The sequence below is a fragment of the Paramisgurnus dabryanus genome, chromosome 9 (assembly GCF_030506205.2).
Source record: "Paramisgurnus dabryanus chromosome 9, PD_genome_1.1, whole genome shotgun sequence".
Lineage (NCBI taxonomy): Eukaryota > Metazoa > Chordata > Actinopteri > Cypriniformes > Cobitidae > Paramisgurnus > Paramisgurnus dabryanus.
The window spans coordinates 27,224,954-27,248,329 of record NC_133345.1 but is presented as its reverse complement, the minus strand read 5'-3'; the positions used below and the strand labels follow the sequence as shown (position 1 = coordinate 27,248,329).

The 23,376-nt window shown below is 37.4% G+C and overlaps 1 protein-coding gene across 1 annotated transcript; it reads right to left on the bottom strand.

Moving 5' to 3' along the window:
* Positions 1-989: 989 nt before the first annotated feature.
* Positions 990-21,416, bottom strand: rfx4 (regulatory factor X, 4). The gene is made up of 18 exons (XM_065283401.2): positions 21,283-21,416; positions 19,050-19,136; positions 18,814-18,874; positions 17,702-17,825; positions 16,832-16,893; positions 15,356-15,569; positions 14,860-14,937; positions 14,604-14,767; positions 13,079-13,179; positions 12,944-13,002; positions 12,713-12,857; positions 10,406-10,500; positions 9,701-9,818; positions 8,712-8,831; positions 8,465-8,626; positions 8,166-8,331; positions 7,941-8,079; positions 990-2,199 (listed from the first exon to the last, which is right to left on the bottom strand). The coding sequence occupies exons 1-18, from the start codon at positions 21,323-21,325 to the stop codon at positions 1,927-1,929; spliced, it is 2,211 nt and encodes a 736-aa protein (XP_065139473.1). The 5' UTR covers positions 21,326-21,416; the 3' UTR covers positions 990-1,926.
* Positions 21,417-23,376: the final 1,960 nt, after the last annotated feature.

Genomic DNA, 23,376 nt, shown 5'->3' with positions numbered 1-23,376 from the left:
ATTTTAACTAGCAACATTTATTTTAACCCGCACTCAATAACAGGGTCTACTTAATGTCGTGATAATGTATTTCCTTAAATTAAAGAACATAAGATTTCCCTTCCTTCTGTTCAAATAACTTTAGGAAAATTTGAAGGTTTTAACATTTTTTAAGAAATTATTTTTTTACTCTGTCCAGATTAGTACAGATGGATATGGTTTGTAGGAGTAAGAATCTGATTATGGTTTTGAATGTTCGTAACCTGTAAGTTAAACTTTACGGACAGCATAATAACTGATATCGTCCACCGACTTTGTTTGGGAGGGGGCTGTGTGTCAGTGTTCTGTTCTTTTTTTATCAGTAGTTATTTGCTTTTCTTAATGTGCTTTATATCAGTACACATTATATACTTACACTTTGTCGGTGTAAACCCTATGAGAATAAAACCAAAATATAAACCAGGAGTCTGCATGTGTGTTAAAGAGCCAAGACCGATTTATCTGACTGGTTAAACTTTTTCCTGCTAAATATCAAGTTCTAGATTTCATACACTGTAAAAAGTTTTTTCAACTTAAATTTCACTTTCGTTTCACTTCAGGTGGAATTTTTAAGTGTTACCAATTAAAGTAATATTTTAAATTAATCCAACTATTCACTTTTTACAGAGTACAGTTATCCTACTTGCATTGAACTGCAACCCTATTGTGTACATTTATGGATCAGATGTCATATACATTACACACTGTCAGGGGTAACTGTACAAACTGCATAGATGCATTCAAAGATTAACATGCAAAAAAATGCAAATATAATTATCAAAATGTAATGATAACAGTTTAAAACAAATTTGAATCTTTTATACCAAATATTTACCTGATGTGATGAAACGAGTCCATGTTGCTCCTGTTAGACAGGTTTTGTATTGTCTTGTAGAATAAAATTTAATGAAATTATGTTATACATTGCGTACCCAAGAAAAATAAGACAAACTGCAAATTGGATTTTAAAAAATCTTTATGTGGCACCAAATAATTCCACATATATCATTTACATGGTAACAGCTGTCACCACAGAAGTTACTGAGTGCTTTTATTTACAAGAGAAAGTGACTAAGGATAATAAATGTTACATATTTGTTCCTCTTTTTATTCCTACCCATAGGGTAATAGGTCCATAGTACCTTTGAGTGCATTCAAAAAACACAAACCTAGGTTAAAATTTTGTCGGTTTCTAAATTATACAAAACTGGATATACAGTTCAAACACAGATAAACAATGCAAAGGGACACAATGTTACAAAGCTACAGAAAAGATCTCTAATATTCTGCCACAATGAATTAAGCCTGTAACAGAACGCAAGCCGAAGTTGCTGAGTTGTACGGCAAACGATGGGATCTTCATATATGCATGCAACACATTAGTGGCCATTATTTGTTTTATCTGCTGACGTCTACACATTCTGGCAGGTGGCCAAAGGGTGTTCTGGGATCAAACATTAAGCCATTTCTTTCTCTTTCCTCTTGCTGCTGAGAATTGATGATGTTTACTCCAAAGAGCCAGCATATTTTGAACTGACGTTAAAAAGGTCTGATAAAGGTAATGTTGTGGATATCTGACGTCAAACAGCTTGGTCTGCACAGTAACATAGAGAATACTTTATAACGCTCTTAAGGGAGATAAATGAGAAATAGAGGGGTGAAGGCACACTTGGGATACTGGCTTTTTGCACTCTTACAATGATTGCGCTTCATAGAGTTTCATTGGCAGGTTATACTGTAAACACTGATCACATCTTTAAACAGCACTCTGAGACACAATCTCATACATTCTCTCCTGTAATCATGTTAAATACGGGTCACAACTCGTTTGTCCTTCCAACTTTCTACATGCACACCTCTTTCGGTGCACTCCTGTAGTCCTGGATGAAAACTTGGGAAGGGCAAAAATCATTTTGCCCACCCAGTCGTCGCTTCACCGTTTATATAGGCAAATCCCGGAAAATGTTGTGAATGCTCATATTCAGAGTTCCTGCGTGGGGCCAGAGGGGAATACACGTCTCCGGTGGAGCCATAGCGGGAAGTGTGGACAGCAGGGCTAGAATAGCAGCTGTTGGCCGAGGGCACATCTGGCCAGCGAGGGGTCACTGGGGTAGTGTGTAAGAGTGGAGAGCCGCTCATCAAACAGGACTCCATTCGGGACATCTGACTGTTGAGTGGGTACTGCAAGTCAGAGAAACAAACATTAGCACCAATGTTTAACAAATGGTTGCACATTTTGTAAAAAAAAATCATTTATAGCTTTTGATATTTAAATTTGAAAGGTGAAATGGTAATATTTCCCTCTCTATTGCCATCGCTGGCTGAAACTTAAAATTGCAGGTTACTTTACGTACTTATCTTTACACAAGTCAAGCAACATCAAATTGACACTTTGCACAAAATCGTACCCGACTGCTTAAGTGAAAACACCACAGTTTTTTATATTTTACTATGTTCTTACTTTGAAAAAAGATAGGTAGGCTATGTATTAAATTGTCTATGTGTCCACTTAATCTTTGTACAGCGAACCGTGAATGTGTTAGCATTTAGCCTAGCCCCATTCATTCATGGTAACATCATCACTCCTGACCACTCCCCATCTCGCTCAAACTTCCGTCAGTATAACTGCGCCCGAGGTCGAAGTGCTGCAAACTAAGTCCTTTTCCGCCATACAATATAGTTTTCATTTTTATGCACTTAAAAAAATCGCCACGTTTTGTTTTGTGCCACCATACCCAAGGAACAGGCACGTGCACACATAGACATCAAAGGGCCCTGATAGCAATAAGCTCCGGGACGGATCCGCAACGGATCCAGACCGGAGCTGTCGGCTTCGGAGCAGATCCGTTGCAGATCCGTTCCGGAGCCTATTGCTATCAGGGGGGGCTTGAGCACCTGCCCTTTTTATTCCTGGAGAGAAAGTGCCCTTTTTTTCTGGGGTGCTTTTTAAAAAAAAAAAAAAATGATCTTTATTCATATAACAACTGATGTCTGTCTGTTTCTTGTGTTTTTTACTTGCTGCTTATTTAATTTAACATGAATTTATTCAGAAATCATTTAAATGAGATTTAAACTCTTATATAAAGAAAAATAGCGCTATTTGTGGCACACAAAAGGTTAACAGATGAGTCCCGCCTCCAAAATTCAAATCGCTAATATGATTGGCTTTACCTTTCCTTAGTCCCGCCTCTCTAACTTACACTGCTTTATTATTGGTTTGTGTACTCGTGCTGCATCATTCGCGCTTCAAGCGCCAAAGCTCAGCCTGAACGATACGCGATCATGTGCTTGATTATGCAGGCAGCTACCGGTAAGTGTGTGAGGAAGAAAGCATTCTTATTTATATTAACAGTTTTATGCACAAAATATGGGACACGTTGTTACACATAACGATTCAGGGACATTGTTTTCCATGGCAATCCCATATTAACCTGAGGAGTTGCAAACTTGTAACAGTGTAGTGAATGTAGTTTAAATAGACTGCTCATAAAATAATAAAGCACAAACAATAATATAATTGCTAACTACAGTAGTAAGCTTTTTTGTTTGCGTTTTTTGTAATGGCTGTTAAATAATTATAATGTGTTATACTGGAGTGCTGGAGTAGATTGGGAAGAAATCTGATGGTTCAGTATTTTACTTGCCCAGTCTGAATTTTCACTGACATCACAAAAAAGTAAAATATAAAATACAAATAAAATAGGCCTAATCTACTGTATATTTGTTGTTTCTGACATGTGTAAGCCTAATAAATATGAAACCTAAGATTAAAGGTGCCATAGATGTGTTGTCATAATATGTTAAATTGTTCTTTGACAATTACATAGAAGGTATGTTGCTTTATTAAGTGCAAAAATTATCCAGAAACGTTTTTACATGTCCATTTACAACCCTAGAATTTGTCATTTGAATGAAATGGTCTATTTTTGCCCTATTTGAAAGGGTCATGAATAATAATGTTGAGCTCTGCTCTGAGGCTCATGCCAGAAGCTCACATTAGTAAACAGACCTTACAGTATATTTTGAGCCCTTATCAGACAAAAATAAATTTTGAGTAACAACTAATCAGCTAAACGCTAGCATATGATATAGCATTTATTGGCATGTAGCGCTAACTCAGCAGTCACAACTTTGTTTTTAGCATTTTAACAAATTTGTAATTAATGTGTAATTTAATGTTTTCAAAACATGCACATTGTGTAATGGCTTCCTTTCCTGCTCTATAAACCTAGACTACTAAGGAGACCATGGTGTCTGTGTGAACAACTGATTATTTTGTAGACATCTTTTGAAAATTAAACAATTGCGTGAGTTTGAGGAAGATAAAATTAATTAACTTTTTTAATATTTTTTTAAAAAGGAAGTCAGAATTGCGTTAATATATATACTTTTTTATACATAATTATGAGAAGTGCCCTTTATTTCACTTGAGCCCCTGCCCCTCAAAATGTCTGTGCACGTCCCTGCCAAGGAATGAATGGGGCTAGGCTAAATGCTAATACATTCACAATGCGTTGTACAAAGATTAAGTGCACACATTGAATAAAGCTAGGTATGAGTAAATTCTTTTAAGTTGAGGTAAGAACACAGTAAAATATTGAAAAACGGTGGTGTTTTCCTTTAAATAATGAATCCTTAATAAACACTGTAAAAATTGAAAAGTTGGATCAACGTTTATTCAACTTAAAATGTCACTTTAGTGGAAAAATTTAAAGGGACTCCACTTTTTTTGAAACTATGCTCATTTTCCAGCTCCCCTAGAGTTAAACATTTGACTCTTACGTTTTGAAATCCATTCAGCCGATCTCTATGTCTGGCGGTATCACTTTTAGCATAGCTTAGCATGATCCATTGAATCTGATCAGTGATATTACGCACTGCCCGAAAATAGTCCCCAGCTATTGAAAGTAACCAAGGGGACTATTTTCGGGCAGTGCGTAATATCACTACGCCTGCTGCAGCCATGTTACAACAGCAGTGTCATTGATTATTACGCCAGTTTGAGAGTAAAGTTCCTAGCCATATCTGCCTAGAAAATCGCAGCTTTTAATTTTCCGTCAGTCTTAGTACACGATGTAACTACAGAGGAGTCAAGTTTTAAATAGGAAAAATATCGAAACTCTTTGGTTATTTTTGAACGCAATGCTAATGGTCTAATCAGATTCAATGGATTATGCTAAGCTATGCTAACAGTGGTAGCACCACACCCGGAGATCGGCTGAATGGATTCCAAAACGGTAAGAATCAAATGTTTAACCCGAGGGGAGCTGAAAATTAAATAAAGTGCAATGTTCCTTTTAAGTTGAAGAAACGTAAACTTTTTACAGTGTAAGCTTGCTGTTCGATGAGGGGAAAGATAAGGATACAATAACTGAATTTTATTTCTTTTTAACAGAAAAAGTTACAGATTGCAGCTTTAGGGGCAATTCACAATCATTCATATACTTTCAAGTTAATGATTAATTATTAATAATTAGCATTGCACTTTTCCTTTTTTCTGCCACCAAAGATATTTGTTGCTCCGGGTTACAGACCAAAGACAAAATAGAGCGTGTCAGCGTATCAACTCAAGACCCACGTCTATATAAAATGTTCTGTTCTCTCTGGGGAAGTCAACATAATCTTCATTTGTTTCCTCTCTGTTGGCTTTTTCAGAGTGGACCTCTCAAACAAGGCACAGACATTGTATCCATTTAAAGTTGACGGAAAATAAGTGGAAGTAAAAATCTATAACTGCTCTCGAAATAGAAACCGTCCACAGTCAGAGCCTTTATAAAAGGTTGTGGCACGGAAAAGAAAGTCAGGCGGGGTCAGAGAGCAAGACGTGCTGCTTGGTGACCTCTCGATCATGCAGAGAAAAGAGACCATTGAATAACAATATTTTAATAGACACGCTTTCCGTCTAGATCTGCGGTCACTGGTTGGTCCGTCTGAGGCGGTCATTGAGAAGCCGGAGGAGAGAGCCATTTGGGGGTGGGTCTGGGTTCTAGCCAGCCCACCTTTCAGTGTTTGCATCCGCTGTGTGGAAAGAGTTCGGCAACACAGCTTCAGAAACTCGGAGGTCCAGCTGATCTCCCATTACAAAGGCAGGCTGGGTCAGAGAGCCCTTGACAGGAAATTACCATCACACCCGGCTTTCAATACATGCGACACAGGCCCCCACCTCTCCATCCACAACCACAGTTGAACAGTTTAATTCGACCATTCATCCGGTTTCTGTCACTATAAAGAGACTCCTCAACATTCAACTCCTGTCTCAGTTTCTAAAGTAGTACGATTTTGCACAAAAAGATCAAAAATCCCAGACTTTCATTTGCAGTATGTCTTTAAATTGCTCACATATTCAAATTAAACAGGGCCAAAATAACCTTCAGACATAAAGGACTTTAGACAAAGCGTTTACTTGATGAACTCCTCTTTACTAATTCTTGCAAAAGAAAATTTTAAGATTCAGCAGGTGCCTTTACACGGAGTCAAACTTTAACCCACAAAATGTCTAGAGAGGTTTAACAAAAACAATTAACTGAGCGTTCCATCACCTTTATTCTTCTTTAAAAGTGAATACACTTTAAATGCATATGCTAAATGACCAATATTTCGGATCAGGGGGTGCTGAGCCTATTACCCCAGTGTACGAACTTAAAAAAGCATTCTTCATCTAATGACCTCTGTGGAGAACAGTTACCAGAACATTTCAAATGCTAATCATTGTAATGCATCAACCATTCACATTCATGCTAGCATTCTTTCCTCAGTTACAAACCCCTGTAATGGATGCAATACACGTCCACAAAGTACTGCAGAATACACACCCATTTACTTCTGTTATTGGGTAGATGATTATAAAATGTGTATTGTGAAAGTCATTAACATTATTTTTCATGCAAGTGTTCCTGTAGCTCAGTGTTTGAGCAATGCCTTAGCAGCGCAAACGTTGTGGGTTTGAACCCAGGGAGCATGCATGCATACTGATAAAATGTATAGCTTGTAATGAATGGCAAGTTGCTCTGGATAAAGACGTCTGCTACATACATAAATGTAAATATCACAACTATGACACAATCTAGTGTTCTGATATTTAGGACTATACATTTGAATTATACTTATTTGATAAGAACCAGTTATAAAGCCAAATATGATGAAAGTTACTAAATCAGTCAACTGCCATACAGGAGCCACCAAGATTGTTGGCACAATTTTCTGCATAATGTCGGTGCTACTTAAATTATTTCTTTTATGCATACGTCTTGTAGTGTATTTGTATTTAGTAGTTTGCAAACAGTGCACTTTATGTGGCTAGGTTAAAAATTTACGTTTTTATTCCTTAGGTGTGTGTGGTTTTATGTAGCTCAGTGTCTGTATAAAGCACCATGATCCTAAAGAAACGTTGCTATTAGTGCTGGGCATAGATTAATCTAGATTAATCTCATCCAAAATTAAAGTAATTTTTTGCAAAATATATGCATGTATATAAACACACACATACATATATATAAATAACTATAACTATTTATATATATATATATATAAATATAAATATATATAAATATAAATATATATAAATATATATATATATATATATATATATATATAAATATATATATATATAAATATAAATATATATATAAATATAAATATATATATAAATATAAATATAAATATATATATAAATATAAATATAAATATAAATATAAATATAAATATAAATTATATGTTTATTTATATATACATAATAGTTACACACAGCACAAACCTAAATTACGTAAAAAATTACTTTTATTTTGCATGAGATTAATCTAGATGAATCTATGCCCAGCTCTAATTGCTATATAAGGTTGAAATGACAGAGCTTTTTGACTTTTCTATAGAATCTTGAATGCACTGCAAGTAATTTGAAAAAGGCAAATGTAAAGACGTCTGACCTGTGCAGAGGTACGGTGGTATGAAGAATAGTGCAGAGGGGTAGGCAACCCTGACTCGTGCGTCAGACTTGAGTATTGACTCTGGATGGCGTGATGATGTTGGTTTGCGTAGCTGCTGTAATTATAGCTGCCAGTATACCTTAAAAAAAGATTGAAGACAAACTTAAAAAATAAAAATCATACAAACAGCGACTAGTCTACAACCTAAAATAAACGTTGGCTCACCCATGCTCATCTCGATGTGGGTAAACCGGCATCCGATGGGCAGGAGAGGGGGTGTGTATGGTGGGTCCGCCTCGCATACAGGAAAGCTGTGGTCCGGTCTCAGGTGGGCTGCCACCTGAGGTTGTCACTGTGTATGTAAGGGACCAGGTATATGACTGAACAGCTCCTGGCACATACACAAACATACATATACAGAGAAACGTGTTTGGCGTGTTAGTTTTTTGACCCTTAGGAAGTGACCCGTGGAAGTGTACCACACCAAATACATTTCAGTGATGAGTCGGTTGCGTATTATTCACCTGTGGTAGCAGGAACGTTGGGATAGTCCGGTGACTGGGCTGAATTGGGGGAACCCACTGCTGGTGCTCCCACAGAATGAACGGATTTGGCAGGGGAATAGGGTCCGGGTGATGTGGATGTGGGGGTGGAGCCCATCAGCATCAGCTCCTCTCCGGTTTCTGCTGTAGTAGTCAAAAGCAAAAGTTTATGACATATGCTTTATCGTTATTTTATGACTATTATTTTATAATAGAAAAGTAATCTTACCTGGTGTGCCCTCCCCTTTCATAGCCCTCATGAGTTCATTGGCTCTCTCTTGGCAATGCAGAGACTCGAGCAGGTATAGCACGTAATCATCAAACATGAGATGGATCAAATGAAATGAGCCTGTAAATGCAAAAAATCCAATTTACTATAAAGCATAAGAATATACCCTGCCAATTTAAAAGTCCCCCTGTCAACTTAAAAGTCCCTCTTTAAAGTCCAATATACCCATGGACTTTTGCCAGACATCAAATGGCATTCAAATTTAAACCTCTTAGAGCTTCAGGTGTACAGAATGACTTGATGTTGTTATAGCAATGCAAAGGTCACGGGTTCAACCCCCAAACAACACACACAGTGATAAATAGTGTAGTCTGAATGCACTGTACGTCATTTTGGATAAACTCTTACAAGTTAAAATAGCAAGAACTTACTAGAAGCATCAACAAACAAGCAGTCTACGCACAAACCCTACAGAGTTACTGAAGCATATGATTCTTTGAGCACATGCTCTGAATGAAAGGGAGGAAAGGATTCATAAGGAACATGGCACAATTCTAGCATTGTGCTAGTAACTCCAACTACTATGTGCATAATAAACATTGCGGCTATTCAGCGGACTGGGTGCAATACTGCCTGGTCATAAAATAAGAAGGGAGAAAAACTTAGTGGGGGTTTACCCTTTGTTAATTAGCTGTTTTGTACAGAAAGCTGCATTATCAAAACACTGCGACCAGCTGTGCCTTTGATATTCACAGACAGAGCTGATAGGGAGGGGGCCTTTACCTCTTTTATGGCCCTTCTTTCAGTTACTTTGCCATAGACAGCTAGGTGGTTTAAGCCAAGAGTTAGCAAAGGCTGCCATATTTGATGAAGGATAACAATTGATGTTGTACAACTCTTACTCAAGTTGAGTCGTGAATAGAGTTGCAAAAATAAAATGCAAATCTACTGTATATAGACATTTGACCAATGAAGAAAACAGGACTCACCAAAGCTAGGTGCGCTATGTAGCGTCATGTCGCGGATAACCCTGGTCCCGAAACACGACCACATGAGCAGGAACTGCTGAGCTATCCTCTTCAGACATCCGGGTCTCTTCCCTGCCACCTAAAGGGAACATTACCATGAGAAAAGCCTGGGGGAAGGCACAGGGCCTTAACCTTTGGGTTCATAGTGGGGCCTAACCCCCAAGAACGAAAAACATGTCAACAAGTCAACTATTTGATTTGCCCCTAGGGAAACACCCTCCCATTGAACTATTGTCTGGTAGGTAGTGAAAGTTTCTATGGCAACCAGATTTACAAGCCTATATCTGGACTATAATGGGCGCAAAAGAGGCCATGAAGACATCATTAAGTTGGGGAATTGCATCACGAAAAGTCTTAAGTATGTTGTGACAGCATTTACAGTCGCAGGGTTGGACATTTTGTGTGGTATAGAAGGACACAAATAGTGCTTGGCATGAACTAGTTTATGATACAAAATATCTCTGAGATGGATTTGGTGACAAACACCAAAGGTCTAGACAGAGAACTAAAGACAATTTAAGGTCATCAGGTGTTGTGTCATTCATTTTCATGTTAATGAATTAAATATTAAATACAATATATGATATAGTATTGTATCCTTTATGCCATAGTCAATTGGTATAAACAACTGTGCACTGTGTGTTTAACGGTTTGTGTTTGACTGACCCGCACGACACATCTGTCCACCATAGAGTCCAGCCATTCAATGTAAGCCTCGATAGGAGATTGATCCTCTAGGAGTCTGTCAAATTCTTGATATACTTTAAAAAGAAAAGGCACAGGAGATAAAGAAAGAAGCAATCAAAATGATAGCAGTCAATAGACAACTGTAATATCATTTTTAGTGAGACACAGTCCTTCCAGAAAAACACAGAGTTTTTTGTGATTGTTGGAGGCAAAAATCCTTGATCTTGCTGCACTTTTTCTTAAAAATGTGATGGAATATGCGGGATATTTATGCAAATTTATGCGATAAAATTGCGCGAACTTTGCAAAAATTGCGGGAACTTTGCAAAAACTGTTGCCAGCTTTTGTAGGTTTTTAATGATGTTCACGTCACATAATCACATCACGTTCCCATTGCAACAGGGGACATGGCTGCGCTTGTGTAAAGTAAATGCAACTTTTTTCAACTTTTTGATAAGATATACAGTATGTGATTTTTGCTACGAAAATGCGTGGATTATGAAATCATGCAAGCCCTGCATATTTTGCGCACAAAATCTGCAATTTATGCTGCGAAAGTGCGGCGTATCTGAAAAATATGGCCCCCGCAAAAATATGCAGACTTTGGCTGATTATGCGTTGAATCATGCGATCGCATAATCACGTTTTTCTGGAGGGACGGACTGGAGACTTATAACACCACATACGCTCTGAAAAAATTTGGCTAATAGCACTAAAGATGGTTCACTGGCTCATATTAATATATGGGAACCACTTTAAGAGCTATAAAGCACCTATGTAGAGCCATAAGTGGTGCTAAATCACAACTATAGCACCCCTCAAGGTTCTACATTGGGGGTGTAGGTGCTATATAGTACTTCAAGTGGTTCCCCTATGATTACAAATCAGTGAACCATTAAGTGCTATTTAGCACCTTTTTTTAGTGTGTACTGCATTTATTTATCTGTGACCTGGACCACAAAACCAGTTATAAGGGTTATTTTTATTTTATTTATATATCTGAATAAATAAGCTTTCCATTGATGTATGGTTTGTTAGGCAAGGATAATATTTGGCCGAGATACAACTATTTAAAAGGGCCATGGCATGAATCTGACTTTTTCTATGTTTAAGTGCTATGATTGGGTTCCCAGTGCTTCTATCAACCTAGAAAATGTGAAAAATATCAACTTAGTTTTGGTAAACCATTCTCTACAAGCACATGAAAAAATAGGTCGTTGAAATTTGGCTCTCCTTATGATGTCATAAGGAGCTCTTATTATGATAATACCACCCCTTAATCTGCACTATCCAACCACAGAGAAAATAATTCACAGCACAATTGAGTTTCAATCGCATCAAACCACCATCATTGTGATCAGTGTTATCGCTTCATACGCTCATTTGCATTTTAAAGGACACACCCAAAACGGCACATTTTTGCACACACCTACAAAGTGGCAATTTTAACATGTTATAATAAATTATCTATATGGTATTTTAAGCTAAAACTTCACATATGTGCTCTGGGGACAGAAAAAAGATTTATTTGACACCTTAAAAAAGTCTTGTGACATGGCCCCTTTAAAAAATGGAATCAGAGGGTGCAAAAATCCAAATATTGAGATCCAAATTAAGTCCTTAGCAATACAAATTACTAATGATAAATCATTTATGGTAAAAAATTTACAAAATATCTTCATGGAACATGATCTTTACATATTATCCTAATGATTTTTGGAATAAACAATTGATAATTTGGACCCATAAAATGGCTATTGCTACAAATATACACGTGCGACTTATGACTGGTTTTGTGGTCCCGGGTCACATTTGAGATCTCTGTATGAAATGCAGAAAAAAAATCAGAATCTTTTTTGTGAATGACATGACAGAATCTCTGAACTTTGACCTGATCAGTCATGTGAGAGGTTGATGCCGAAATGAATTTGAAATACTCATCAGGGTGTCAGACTGTGAGGGTTAACCTCTCAGTGTCTGTGGTTAACGCTTGACTCTCATGGTCGTGGGAATGATTCAGCGCTGGTTGACAGCTACTGTGTGAGATCTGATTGGTGCAAAACACCAACCAGCGGGTCTTTCATCGCAGCGCCGCATGAGAGACTGCAGCAAGAACACAATACAAATACACTAAACCGATTCTTGCTATAATTTTTGATCAGTCCAGGTACTTTCCAGATAAATGTACTTTTTTTTACTTTTCTATCATGCAAAACCAGCCGAAACTATTTAGCAGAAACTTTTAACGTGACAGCATATTTGATATACAGTAAGATAGCTTCTTACAATGGATGATAAGTCTTCTCTGGTCCTCTCTGGAGTCTTCCATTGTATAAAGTGTCTGTTTAGTGATGCTGTTCAGATCTACATTTCTCCAGTCCTCCAGCATTTGAAATGTGATGTCTGCACTGTGGATCACCGTTCGAGAGGCCTGCAGGAGCAAGCATGCCTAGTTAGATTTTTTCTCCACAACATGAGTGGTTATCTAAATTCATAAAACTTGAAAAAATTTTGTACCTGGCAAAGATGATTTAATGATGTTTGTCGTTTAAGTACCTGTGAAAATCTTCTTGACACTAAACACACAAAAAAAGATTGTTTGAAAACAGCACTGAAATGCTTTGCGAGAGCATTTATTATATTGAAACCTACGTTCGAACTTTACGTTGCGCAAGTTTTCCGGCAGATCATGTAACGCCACCCTGAGCCACTCGTCCAGCTGTTTGGCAAACTTCCTGATCACCTGAGTGAGGCTATATCATATAAACAAACCAAAGTGTAGTGCATAAATAAACAGACCAAATAAAAATTTGAAGTATTGATAGAAAACCTATTTACACTGATGCAAAATAAAATTATTTCATAAAAGTGTGATATATGATCATTACATTTTTGTGATTAACTTTCAGTAGCTATTGTCTAAATAACCAGGAAGTTATTTATTCATATTAAAAGACAAAAAAGTGTTTTTAACTACAGAGACAATTGGTCTGCGTTCCATTCATCATTGCTGGTTTAGGCTTCTTATGTATGACATTGTATTTAAATCATAAATAATAAGCAACATAATTGAACTATGACACAAATGTTAATCTGTTCAAACTTCAAATAGCCTTATTGTGAATCATTCTCTAAACACTACATTTTATATTAGCATTTATGCATTTGGCAGACACTTTTATCCAGAGTGACTTACAGTGCACTATAAGGTACACATTTGTTTTTATCAGCATGCGTGTTCCCTTGGTTCTAGGCTGACCAGACGTCACGAAAAAATTGGGACTCCTGAAATCTAAGCTGCTGTCCCGAATCCTGCTCTAGTTGTCCCAAAAATTATACTGAAGCAAAATCTTGAGCAGTTATTGTCTGATAGTTATTGTCATTATTTACACATATATAAATAAAATGTAGGCACGCATTAAGATATGCACTGATAAGGCACGGAAGTGCTGGCAGCAGTTAAAACCTCCGCAAAATATGCTGACGTATGCTGATGTATCTAATTCAACTATATGCACAAAGACAATAGGACCTTTTTCTGCCCTTTTTGTTAAATAAAACAAAGAAAACTATTATTGGATGATCTAACGATTATTGTATGAAGTATAAAATACTTTTTATATTATTATAAATTTATTTATATGCATGTGTGCATATATTAATATGATTGGATGGTTCAGTTCGAAATTCATTATCTTTTATTATTAAATAAAATGTCATAATAAATTACACCCGTCCCGAATTTCATCTGGTCACCCTACTTGGTTTCGAACCTGTGATCTTTTGCACTGCTAATGCAATGCTCTACGATTGAGCTATACAAGAGTGGTTTAGTTAGTTTCATTAAAAAAGGTTTTGAATGGATTCATTAAAATTTGTCTTGAATGCATTATATTGACATGTTCTGTAGCTTAACAGGCTGAACATAGCATTAGCAATGCCAAGGTTATGGGTTTGATTTCAAGGGAATACACAAACTGATAAAAACCTAAATCAAGTGTAAGTCACTTTGAATAAATGCATTATGACTGTGTCATGTTTTAGTTTTACACAAACAATATTTGCTTTAGAAAGAACTGATTACTTTTAAGAATTAAAATATTCATATACTTTTCAGCATTAAGCAAGCAAGCAAGCTTAAGAATTTGTAAGTCCTCATAGGTATAAAAGGTCTCACCTGTCAGGCAATGCCTGTAGGACGGTGGGCATGAGAACCCCTGATATGGCCTTGTACAAGATGGAGTCACACACACCGACTATATTCACCACCGTGGATGAACCCAGGACGGGCAGCATGTGGGGCGGCATACCCTGCCAAAAGTGTAGCAGGAAACTCTGGACCTGTGCAAGCACAAATCCCATAACATAATTTACTTGTATCTGACATTCACAATGCAAAAGCGCAAAAAAGTAATAGACAAAAAATGTCTTACCTCATCGAAATTGGCACGTATGACTGTGTCTAATATCCTCTGGCAGTGAGTTCTGTACATCATTATGAATGTTGAAACCTTTTGTAGAAAAAAATTAAATGGCTTTTTATAATACTTCCACAGAGAATAATGCACAAAACGCCACTAATGCTACGAATGAATAGATATAAATAACAACAATACAAAAACGTCTCCACAAACAATGCCTATTTCAAGTCCGGGCCAAAGCAGTGTATAAAGAAAGGCTTTAAAGATCAGAACTCACAAACCATTTAAAATTACAGGCGCCTTTTTAAAGCGAGACAGCTAGTGCCCATCTTTTGTACAAAGCGAGATCTACTCGAAAGATTAAGAGTTCACTAGGAACCAACACATAAATCCTCCAGGTTCTCATCTAAATCCAGACCAGCAGACAAATGAAAGCAGGGTGGGGTGGGGGCTGCTGGGGTCAGATGAAGTAGAGGTTAGCGGTTAGAGGTTTTCGTGATCTGTTTACCTTCTCTTCTGACAGACTGGCGGGCAGATTTAGGTCTTTGACATTTGGAAAGTCTGGCAGGAGAGTGCCCAGCTTGGAGCGCGGTGAATACGCCACTGTCTGCTTGGTGACCTCTTTCTTGCCCGTTTCGTTCACCCATGCAGCGCCTTTTTTGGAGTACATCACATCGTAGTACTGGGAGTTCTCCTTCACAGCGATGCCATAATAGTGATACCTATTCCAAAAGTGAGTGACAGGATTAATAGGAATAATTAACAGTAAATGTTATTGGGACTTTGTGTCGTATATATATATTGCATAACTACATCACTACCCTCAAGTAGACAATGCAGCCACTTTTTTGAATACAAATACTCAAACCTTTATATATCTAATATCTTTTGCTTTAAAGCTAGAAATATGGCTCTCTTTACAAACTTAAAGGGATAGTTCACCCAAAAATGAAAATAATGTCATTAATGACTAATGTCCCTCATGTCGTTCCAAATTCCCGTTAATCTTTGAAACACAGTTTAAGATGTTTTATATTTAGTCCGAGAGCTTGTTGACCCTTCATTGAATGTGTTGAAGCATTGAAAATACATTTTGGTCCAAAAAAAACAACTTTATTCAGCATTGTCTTATCTACCGTGTCTGTTATAAACGGCGTGCACAAGACTAAAGTCATGTGACTGCAGTGACGCGGATGACGTGTTATCCTCAGATATGTTTGCAAAGTTTTTTTATTTCAAACTTACAGCGTGCGTCTCCCTCAGACTGTAAACAAAGCCCGGGCGCACAAAAAAAAAAGCTGGGGTTCACCATATAACACGTCAGCCACGTCACTGCAGTCACGTGACTTTAGTGCGCTTCACAACAGCCATGGAAGAGAAGACATAGCTGAATAAAATCTTAACTTTTGTTATTTTTGGAACAAAATGTATTTTTGATACTTTAATACATTCTAACTGACCCACTGATGTCACATGGACTACTTTGATGATGTTTTTATTACCTTTCTGGACATGGACAGTATACCGTACGTAGATTTTCAATGAAGGGTCAACAAGCTTTCGGACTAAATAATGAAAATTATGTCATCATTACAAACCTGTAAATGGGGCTCACGAAAGGCTTGGTAACAAACATTCCTCAAAATAACCTCCTTTGTGTTCATCAGAACAAACAAATTTATACAGGTTTGTAACAACATGAGAGTGAGTAAATGATGACAGAATTTAAATTTTGGGGTGAACTATCCCTTTAAAATATGAATTACACACACAAAATGGATGAGATGGACCAAAAATGTACCCAAGGATAAGCATTCAGAAGTAACAACTCCCATACTAATTCAGGATGGAAACTCGTGAAGCTGGTTGTCAGATTCAAGGATTTTAATAAGTGACCAATTTGTGTAATTTTATAGTCTATAACATGGACAATAGTAGTTACAAAGTTATAAAGTAGGATAAATTATTATAAAAATGAACTTACTTCGATTGGCCTCTGGTTCCCAGTCTTCGTGTGGTTAACTGAGGGAATTGTTGTCGTATTATCTGTTTGGATCAGAGACATTCTGTCAGAACTCTTTGGCCACATATTTCATTATCACCAGTTGGCTGTTATCTGCCCTACAGTGACTATGATAAAACTATCTTCTCAATCATCTTGTCAGATTCATAACATGTCCAACGACATTTCTGTTCCCCCTCTCCCTCTCTCTTTCTCCCCACTTTTTTGTCCACAAGCTCCTTGGTCCAGCTCCCGGTACAGAAAACTTTGCAAACAGTGAAGCTCTCTATTGTGTAGGATGAAAAAAGAGGCCAAGCTGTGAAGTTTCTGTCAGGCTTGGCTTGATAAATGAGCAGACAGGGAGGCAGGTCCAGCTCTCTCTCTTGTTTTGTCCCGAATCAATGAAGCCTTCCTAAAGGACACCCCACGCTGCTCCTGCCACTGATCTTACATTCCGCAACATCTCACCCTTCCAAATTTCCTTTAATTACACATTAATCCAAGCCCCCTCTCTTTTTCAATATCCTCCGACAGGACTCGGGGAGCAGGATAAGGGTGTCGGGGGGTGGCTATATGAGTAGGTGGGTTGAAGGGTTGTGGGAACAAGGGTGAACATGTTCATTGTTTACATTGTCCAGCTATGAGTTTGCAGAAGAGGTGTGAGTAAAGACCACTGGCTGTGGCTCTTCATAATACCTGGAATTATGTCATACTTTTTCAACAGATGTTTTCTTTTCTCTATAACATGTATATGATCTCTAATAGGACACTCAAGTTAATCGTTATCATAAAAGTATGTTTTTTTTTAATTAAAGCTTCATTGTTATTTAAATGGGGCATAATGATGAATACCTTTCCAAAGCTAGCTGCGTTGACAGGTTGAGAATCGTGCTTTTCACAGAAGTCCAAGTAGTGCATGTACAGTGCACTGCGAGGGATGCAAACACCTTCTGCGATCTCATAGTTCTCCTCCAACCTGGCGAAAACATTAGGTCATTGCATAGAGATCTGTCAGTCAATACACAAACTTTTTAGTGTGAAACAGAGAGACAGAGGCTTAAATGGAGTTCATATTGGACTGTTATATTGAATATCCTCCCTGATGATTTTAATCAAGGCATATTTCCAAAAAGTGTTTTCAGAAATATGCAGAATGTTCTTACGGATTAGTTTCACATCATTATTCCTTTTAAGTGTGCATAGCTTCTGGGAACAATAATAAATAATATATACAATAATAAAGTGTAAATATTCAAAAAGAGATAAATCAGAAGAATTTTATGACAGTTGTCCCTAAGATTTAATTTTTGTGTGTGTGGAAAAATCTGGATTAACTCAGTAATATTGTCAAGTAATTTTGTTTGGTAAAATGTTAACTTTTACATCTACGCATTTTGCAGACACTTTTATTCAAAGTGACTAACATTTTTCCAAATGTGTTTATTTCCTGGGATTCGAACACACAATCTAAATGGGCTACAGGAACACCACATTTTCTATAATCATTAATCTTTTAATAGAAGATTTTAAATTAATTTTAAATTTGTTAAAGTCTTTATTTTTGCCTTGCTACAACTTTAAACCTTAGGTGACAATTTACAATTCCACTCTTTAGTGATGTGGTCCTATTAAATTGGTTTTAGATTTAAAAAAAAAAAAAACAATATATACCACCTTTTTTACAACCGCAGCAAGGATATTACTGATACTGATACTGTTACTTGGTTTCAAAAAGAAGCAGCACACATGTGCAACTTGTTACAAAAGTAATGATAAATTTATAATAATTTTTTTCCAATTCTTTTTGCACAGACTGATGTTTTTTGCTCCAATTGACTCAAATTAACACTGAAATATCAACATAATATCAATTGTAATTACATATCCATTTTCATTCATTATATCACGAGTTAATTGAAAATGAAAATAAGTTATGTGTGAAATTGATGTAAAATTTGACTTACCATTGTAATGTGGCAGGCGTTGAATGTGGTTTAGATGCTCGATTATTTTCCTTCTCCTCGTCTTTTATAAAGAAAAACACAACATTTATGTTACATAAAAATAAATATAGGCTATTACATGTAGAATTAAATTAATTTGAACTTCTAATGGCAATTTTCAGTAGAAAAAAATATATAATTAATTTCTTATGCAAATCGATTGAATTTAATCATTTAAATAATTTATTAGGACTTACTTTCGTCGTTGGACATATTTCCGATAGAAGTGTTGCTGGAAAATCGCTTGCTCTCGCTTTCGTTCAGACATCTTTCAATCCAGCTTTCTGCAAAAGCGAAAATGTACTTGTTATATTGCTGTTTTCCCTTTATTTATACGTTTTCTATTCAGGATAAGTTTACTCTATTTGTTTGCTTATGTATAGGCCTATATTGCAGCGGTATAGATATATATTTTCCCTCTTCAAAAGCAACAGGTGCATGCATGCGCAGAGGTTTCTAGGAAAAAATTACTCTTTTAAATTTTCATGTTTGAGAAAAGTTGGCGAACGTGCTGTAAACAAATGTACATTTTAGAGATTGTCGATTACCAGAACTACTGTCAAGTTAGCCTATTTTAGATTCAGTGTGCAATAAACATCAGAAAACGTGGCTGTACGTCGTTGCATCTGCCCACAGAGCTGAGGGGCATAATAGTGACGGGGCAATTCAATTACAATCGATTGTAAAGATCTTTGTGCAGCTGGGAATCTATTTGAAATGTTTTCAGCAGAACTGCAGGAATCCCGCATTGTCCCTGAGGAGAATTACAAGAGCGCGCATGCACGCTCATTGATTGAGCGCGTTCCTCCGCGCCGGTGTCGTCATAATAGAGACTTTTAAGCGCCAGACTCGTTTTTTGCTCTGTAAGTAAGGCGACTGGTGTCCTTACATCACAACACAAAGACACTTTTAATATAATTTGATTCAAAGTCATGTCAATCCGGTTTTCCCGCACGGGCTGTGACAACGATCACCATAGCAGCGGTTGCCAAGGGTGCGAGTCGGCCGGACCATACTGATGATGGATCAGATGGCGGAAGAAGTTATAGCGAAAGTTATGAGAACTTCTATCCAAGAAAGAATTATTCAGACATATGCTTTTCATTTTAGCAGATATAAAGTGGACTAGAATTAATTCAAATGTAGGAACGCAAAAACTGCTTTTGATCAAATTATTAATGTTTTCAAATCAACTTTCTCCTCGAACTGTTGGATGAATATAGTTTTAAAAACTTCTAGTAATTTAACAAAAGTTGTCAAACCTTCGTCAAAAATTAAGTATTAGATAAACATTAATTTTAGGAAAGCAATTAACAGTATATTCTTTGCATTACATTGTTTATTCTACAATTTTGTACAAAAAAACCTAATAATACCTAATGTTTCGATGTTAACATTCATTAAAAAACTATTAAATTGTTCTATTATAAAAACTAATAACTATAGCCTAATAGCGTTTCATTATATTTTGATGATTAAAATGGCGATAATAACGATAATGCTGTTGCCATTTTTGACAATTTAATATTTTTTTTCTAAGAGTTTAATTTATCCACCTGTGTCAGTGTTGACTCATATTCAGGTCACTTCAGATTCTCAGTCTGTTTTAATCATTTCAATTGAATCATTTGCTCCATGAACACTTTAAGTAGTGCTCTAAATAATTGGATTAAATCCAATCTAAAGCCGAGACGGATCTAAGATCATTTATCGCCTATAGCAATAAATATAATCGTCCAAAAGTACGACCTATATTTTCTTTCTTTCTTTTAAACGTCATACAAGCTTCTAAACGACCTATATTTTAAACAGCTAATAACTAAAGCTAAAACGCGTATTTAGCAGCATTTTTACATTTAAAAAACGAAAAGATGAATAATAACTTTTTCTGCTCGAGACAAAACAACTAAATATCACGTATGAAATTTAAAATGGTCTACACAGATTTGGTGTCCAGCAGGGGTAACAGTATGTTAACCAATGTTATACCAAGCGCAGTTAACATTCAGCAGGTGCAGCAGTGTACCCGCGAAAACTTTTCATTAAATAAAAAAGCCTTCAAACTGGCTGACTAACTCAAGCTGTGAACTTATATTGAGCTTAGTCTAAAATTAAAGCCATTGTGCTACTCCACATAAACAAGTCCACTTTACACAGTTCCAAAATTGTGCAAACCTGAACAATATCTGCAAGAACAAGACTCATCCTATGCAAAAAAAAAAGAGGCCAAAAACATGCCAGCTTATCTCATTATGTACTAGATTGAAGGCACAGAGCTCTCCTTATAAAAAAAAAAATCTATAGGTTAAATAACTTTTTCTGATGCCAGTCGCAGGTCATAGGATCCCAAGGGCCTGATTCGCGTACTACATTCCAAAAAAGCCCAGGCTCCAAGCATCCCAATGTCATGGCGGTGCAGCCGAAACCAACCTGTGGAATCCATGTCAGGTTCTTCCAGCAGCCCACAATGCATCCTCTTCCCATGCACGTTACAGGGGCTCCTCTGAGAAAATGGCTCCGTGCAGGACTCCCCCTCCTCAGCTCCCTCTGTCTCTCCGAGAGAACTGCCCGTCGCAGAGATGCATAAGATGTGAGGTCCGTGGTGAGGGTGGCGGTGATGGAGGTGGGGTGCGGGTTCTAGGAGTGGGTGGGTAGATGGGGTGGGGGGGTCAGAGACTCCAGCGATCCAGCGGGGGAAAAGCCAGAGCCGTCAAAATGTTTGCTGATGTTTCATGGGAAAGGGGCTGATTTTATAGGAGCCCTGATGGGGGATATGTCATTGATAGGCTCGGCAGGCTGATGAATGGCTTCGAGTCAGATGGGGATGTGGCAAGGCTCACTGGAAGTCTTTTGTGGGGCTGTTTTGAATAAGAAAAGCTCCCTTCCCAGAAAAAAAGAGGCTTAGATCTACGCAATCCCAGCTCTGTGGCCTCCCCGTCTTCCATTATAGCATTTAATACGTTTTCATACCCCCCCTCACATACACACTCGGCCCCCACTGCTTTAGTTTTAAAGTTCTCCATCCAAGGGCCACTTTTTGGCCCGTTGCGGAACTTTTTTGATGTCTGTGTCGTTCCTAATAAGTCTGGAAAGTGAAAATAAAAAGAACAGACAATAACAGCAAGCATCATCTCAGACATTTTCTGACCTCTTTCTTACTTTGTGTCAAATGTCAAAAAACTTGATAAGTCATCACCAAATGTGAAAAGAGAAAGTTTCGTTGAGTCAAAAAGAGTACCAGAGTGAACCCACCCTCACTTCTCTCTCGCCCTCTCTCTCTCTCTTCTTGAAGCAACCTTATTTTAGTGTGCTGGGAGGAGAGCGCAGCCACAAAAGGGGGAAGTAAAAGTGCAGAGCCTGAGGCAGGGAGGGCTCTGATGGAGTGCCTACAAACTGCAGAAGGGAAAGCTGTGATTAGAATATGAATGGAACCACGGGGGAAAGAGGGAGAGATCGGGAAGGAGAAAGGCAGATTATGGTGGAACTGCTCCCCACTTGTTGGATGCCAGAGGAAGACTCTCCTCCAGCTATAGCCGGCGCAGGCGTAAGGACGCAATGCGGGGCGGTCGAACTTTATTTACAAGGCTTTTTGAGTTTGGAACTATTTACAGTGGCCCCAAAAAGTGTTTATACACTTAAGCCACACTAAAATGTATGTCATATCAAAAGGAGGACAACATAGGCACTTTCAAGCAACACGTTTCACTAAAAGAAGTTTAAAGTGAGGCTTTAAATTATGAAATAATTAGGAAAAATATGAATTTGGACACTTGATTATATAATAAATGAACTACACGTGAGGTTACTCGGTGTGACCTTGAAAAAAGCTGGCTTTATGAAAAACCAAAAATCACCGTGGGATCTATTGGTCAAAGTTATTGCAAAATAGTTGGAAAAGTATTTTCCCACTTTTGATTTTTTTAAATAAAATATTTAATTGGACACCTAAGCTACACTTTTTAATAGTGTCATTTATTTGTTAAGTGTTGTTTAGGCGTCCAAATAAATATATACACTCATTAATTTATATTAATTTATATTTCGTACCTGGATAATAAGCCTAATGTGATTTATGTGGTAACAGCTATTTTATGGTCCACAGCAGCTCTGCTACAGATGTGTATTCCAGTTCACAGTCTAATCTTGAAAATAAGCACACAAATAAAACATATAAATAAGCTAGTAAGTGTGTGATCAAAAACAGCAAAGCATTTACAAATATTTCCTTAATTACAGTTTGAAAAAGGAAGGTTGTGCACGGAAAGAGGAGGTGGGGAATCTTTGCATCGTCTCTTCAGAAGACTTCCTTTTTTTGCTTGCCTACTCTGAGTCTCATTAGCCCCTCATTAGCTAGGACAGGTGCAGCCGGCCAAAAGAGACACCCTCAGACCCTTACACCCCCCTCAGCCAGCGCGTGAGTTGCGCTGTCAGTGCCCATTCTACCAATGTGAGATGCTTTCTTCCAATCAAAGCTTTCCACGGCTGCTTAGTGGGTGGGAACAATCTATGAATAGTGGATGTTTT

Coding starts and splice junctions, on each gene's coding strand:
- rfx4 (XM_065283401.2), bottom strand. CDS start 21,325: ATGCATTGTGGGCTGCTGGAAGAACCTGACATGGATTCCACAG. Junction 19,137..21,282: donor ACCTGACATGGATTCCACAG/GTTGGTTTCGGC, acceptor TCGCTTTTGCAG/AAAGCTGGATTGAAAGATGT. Junction 13,180..14,603: donor CTACAGGCATTGCCTGACAG/GTGAGACCTTTT, acceptor TATATGATATAG/CCTCACTCAGGTGATCAGGA.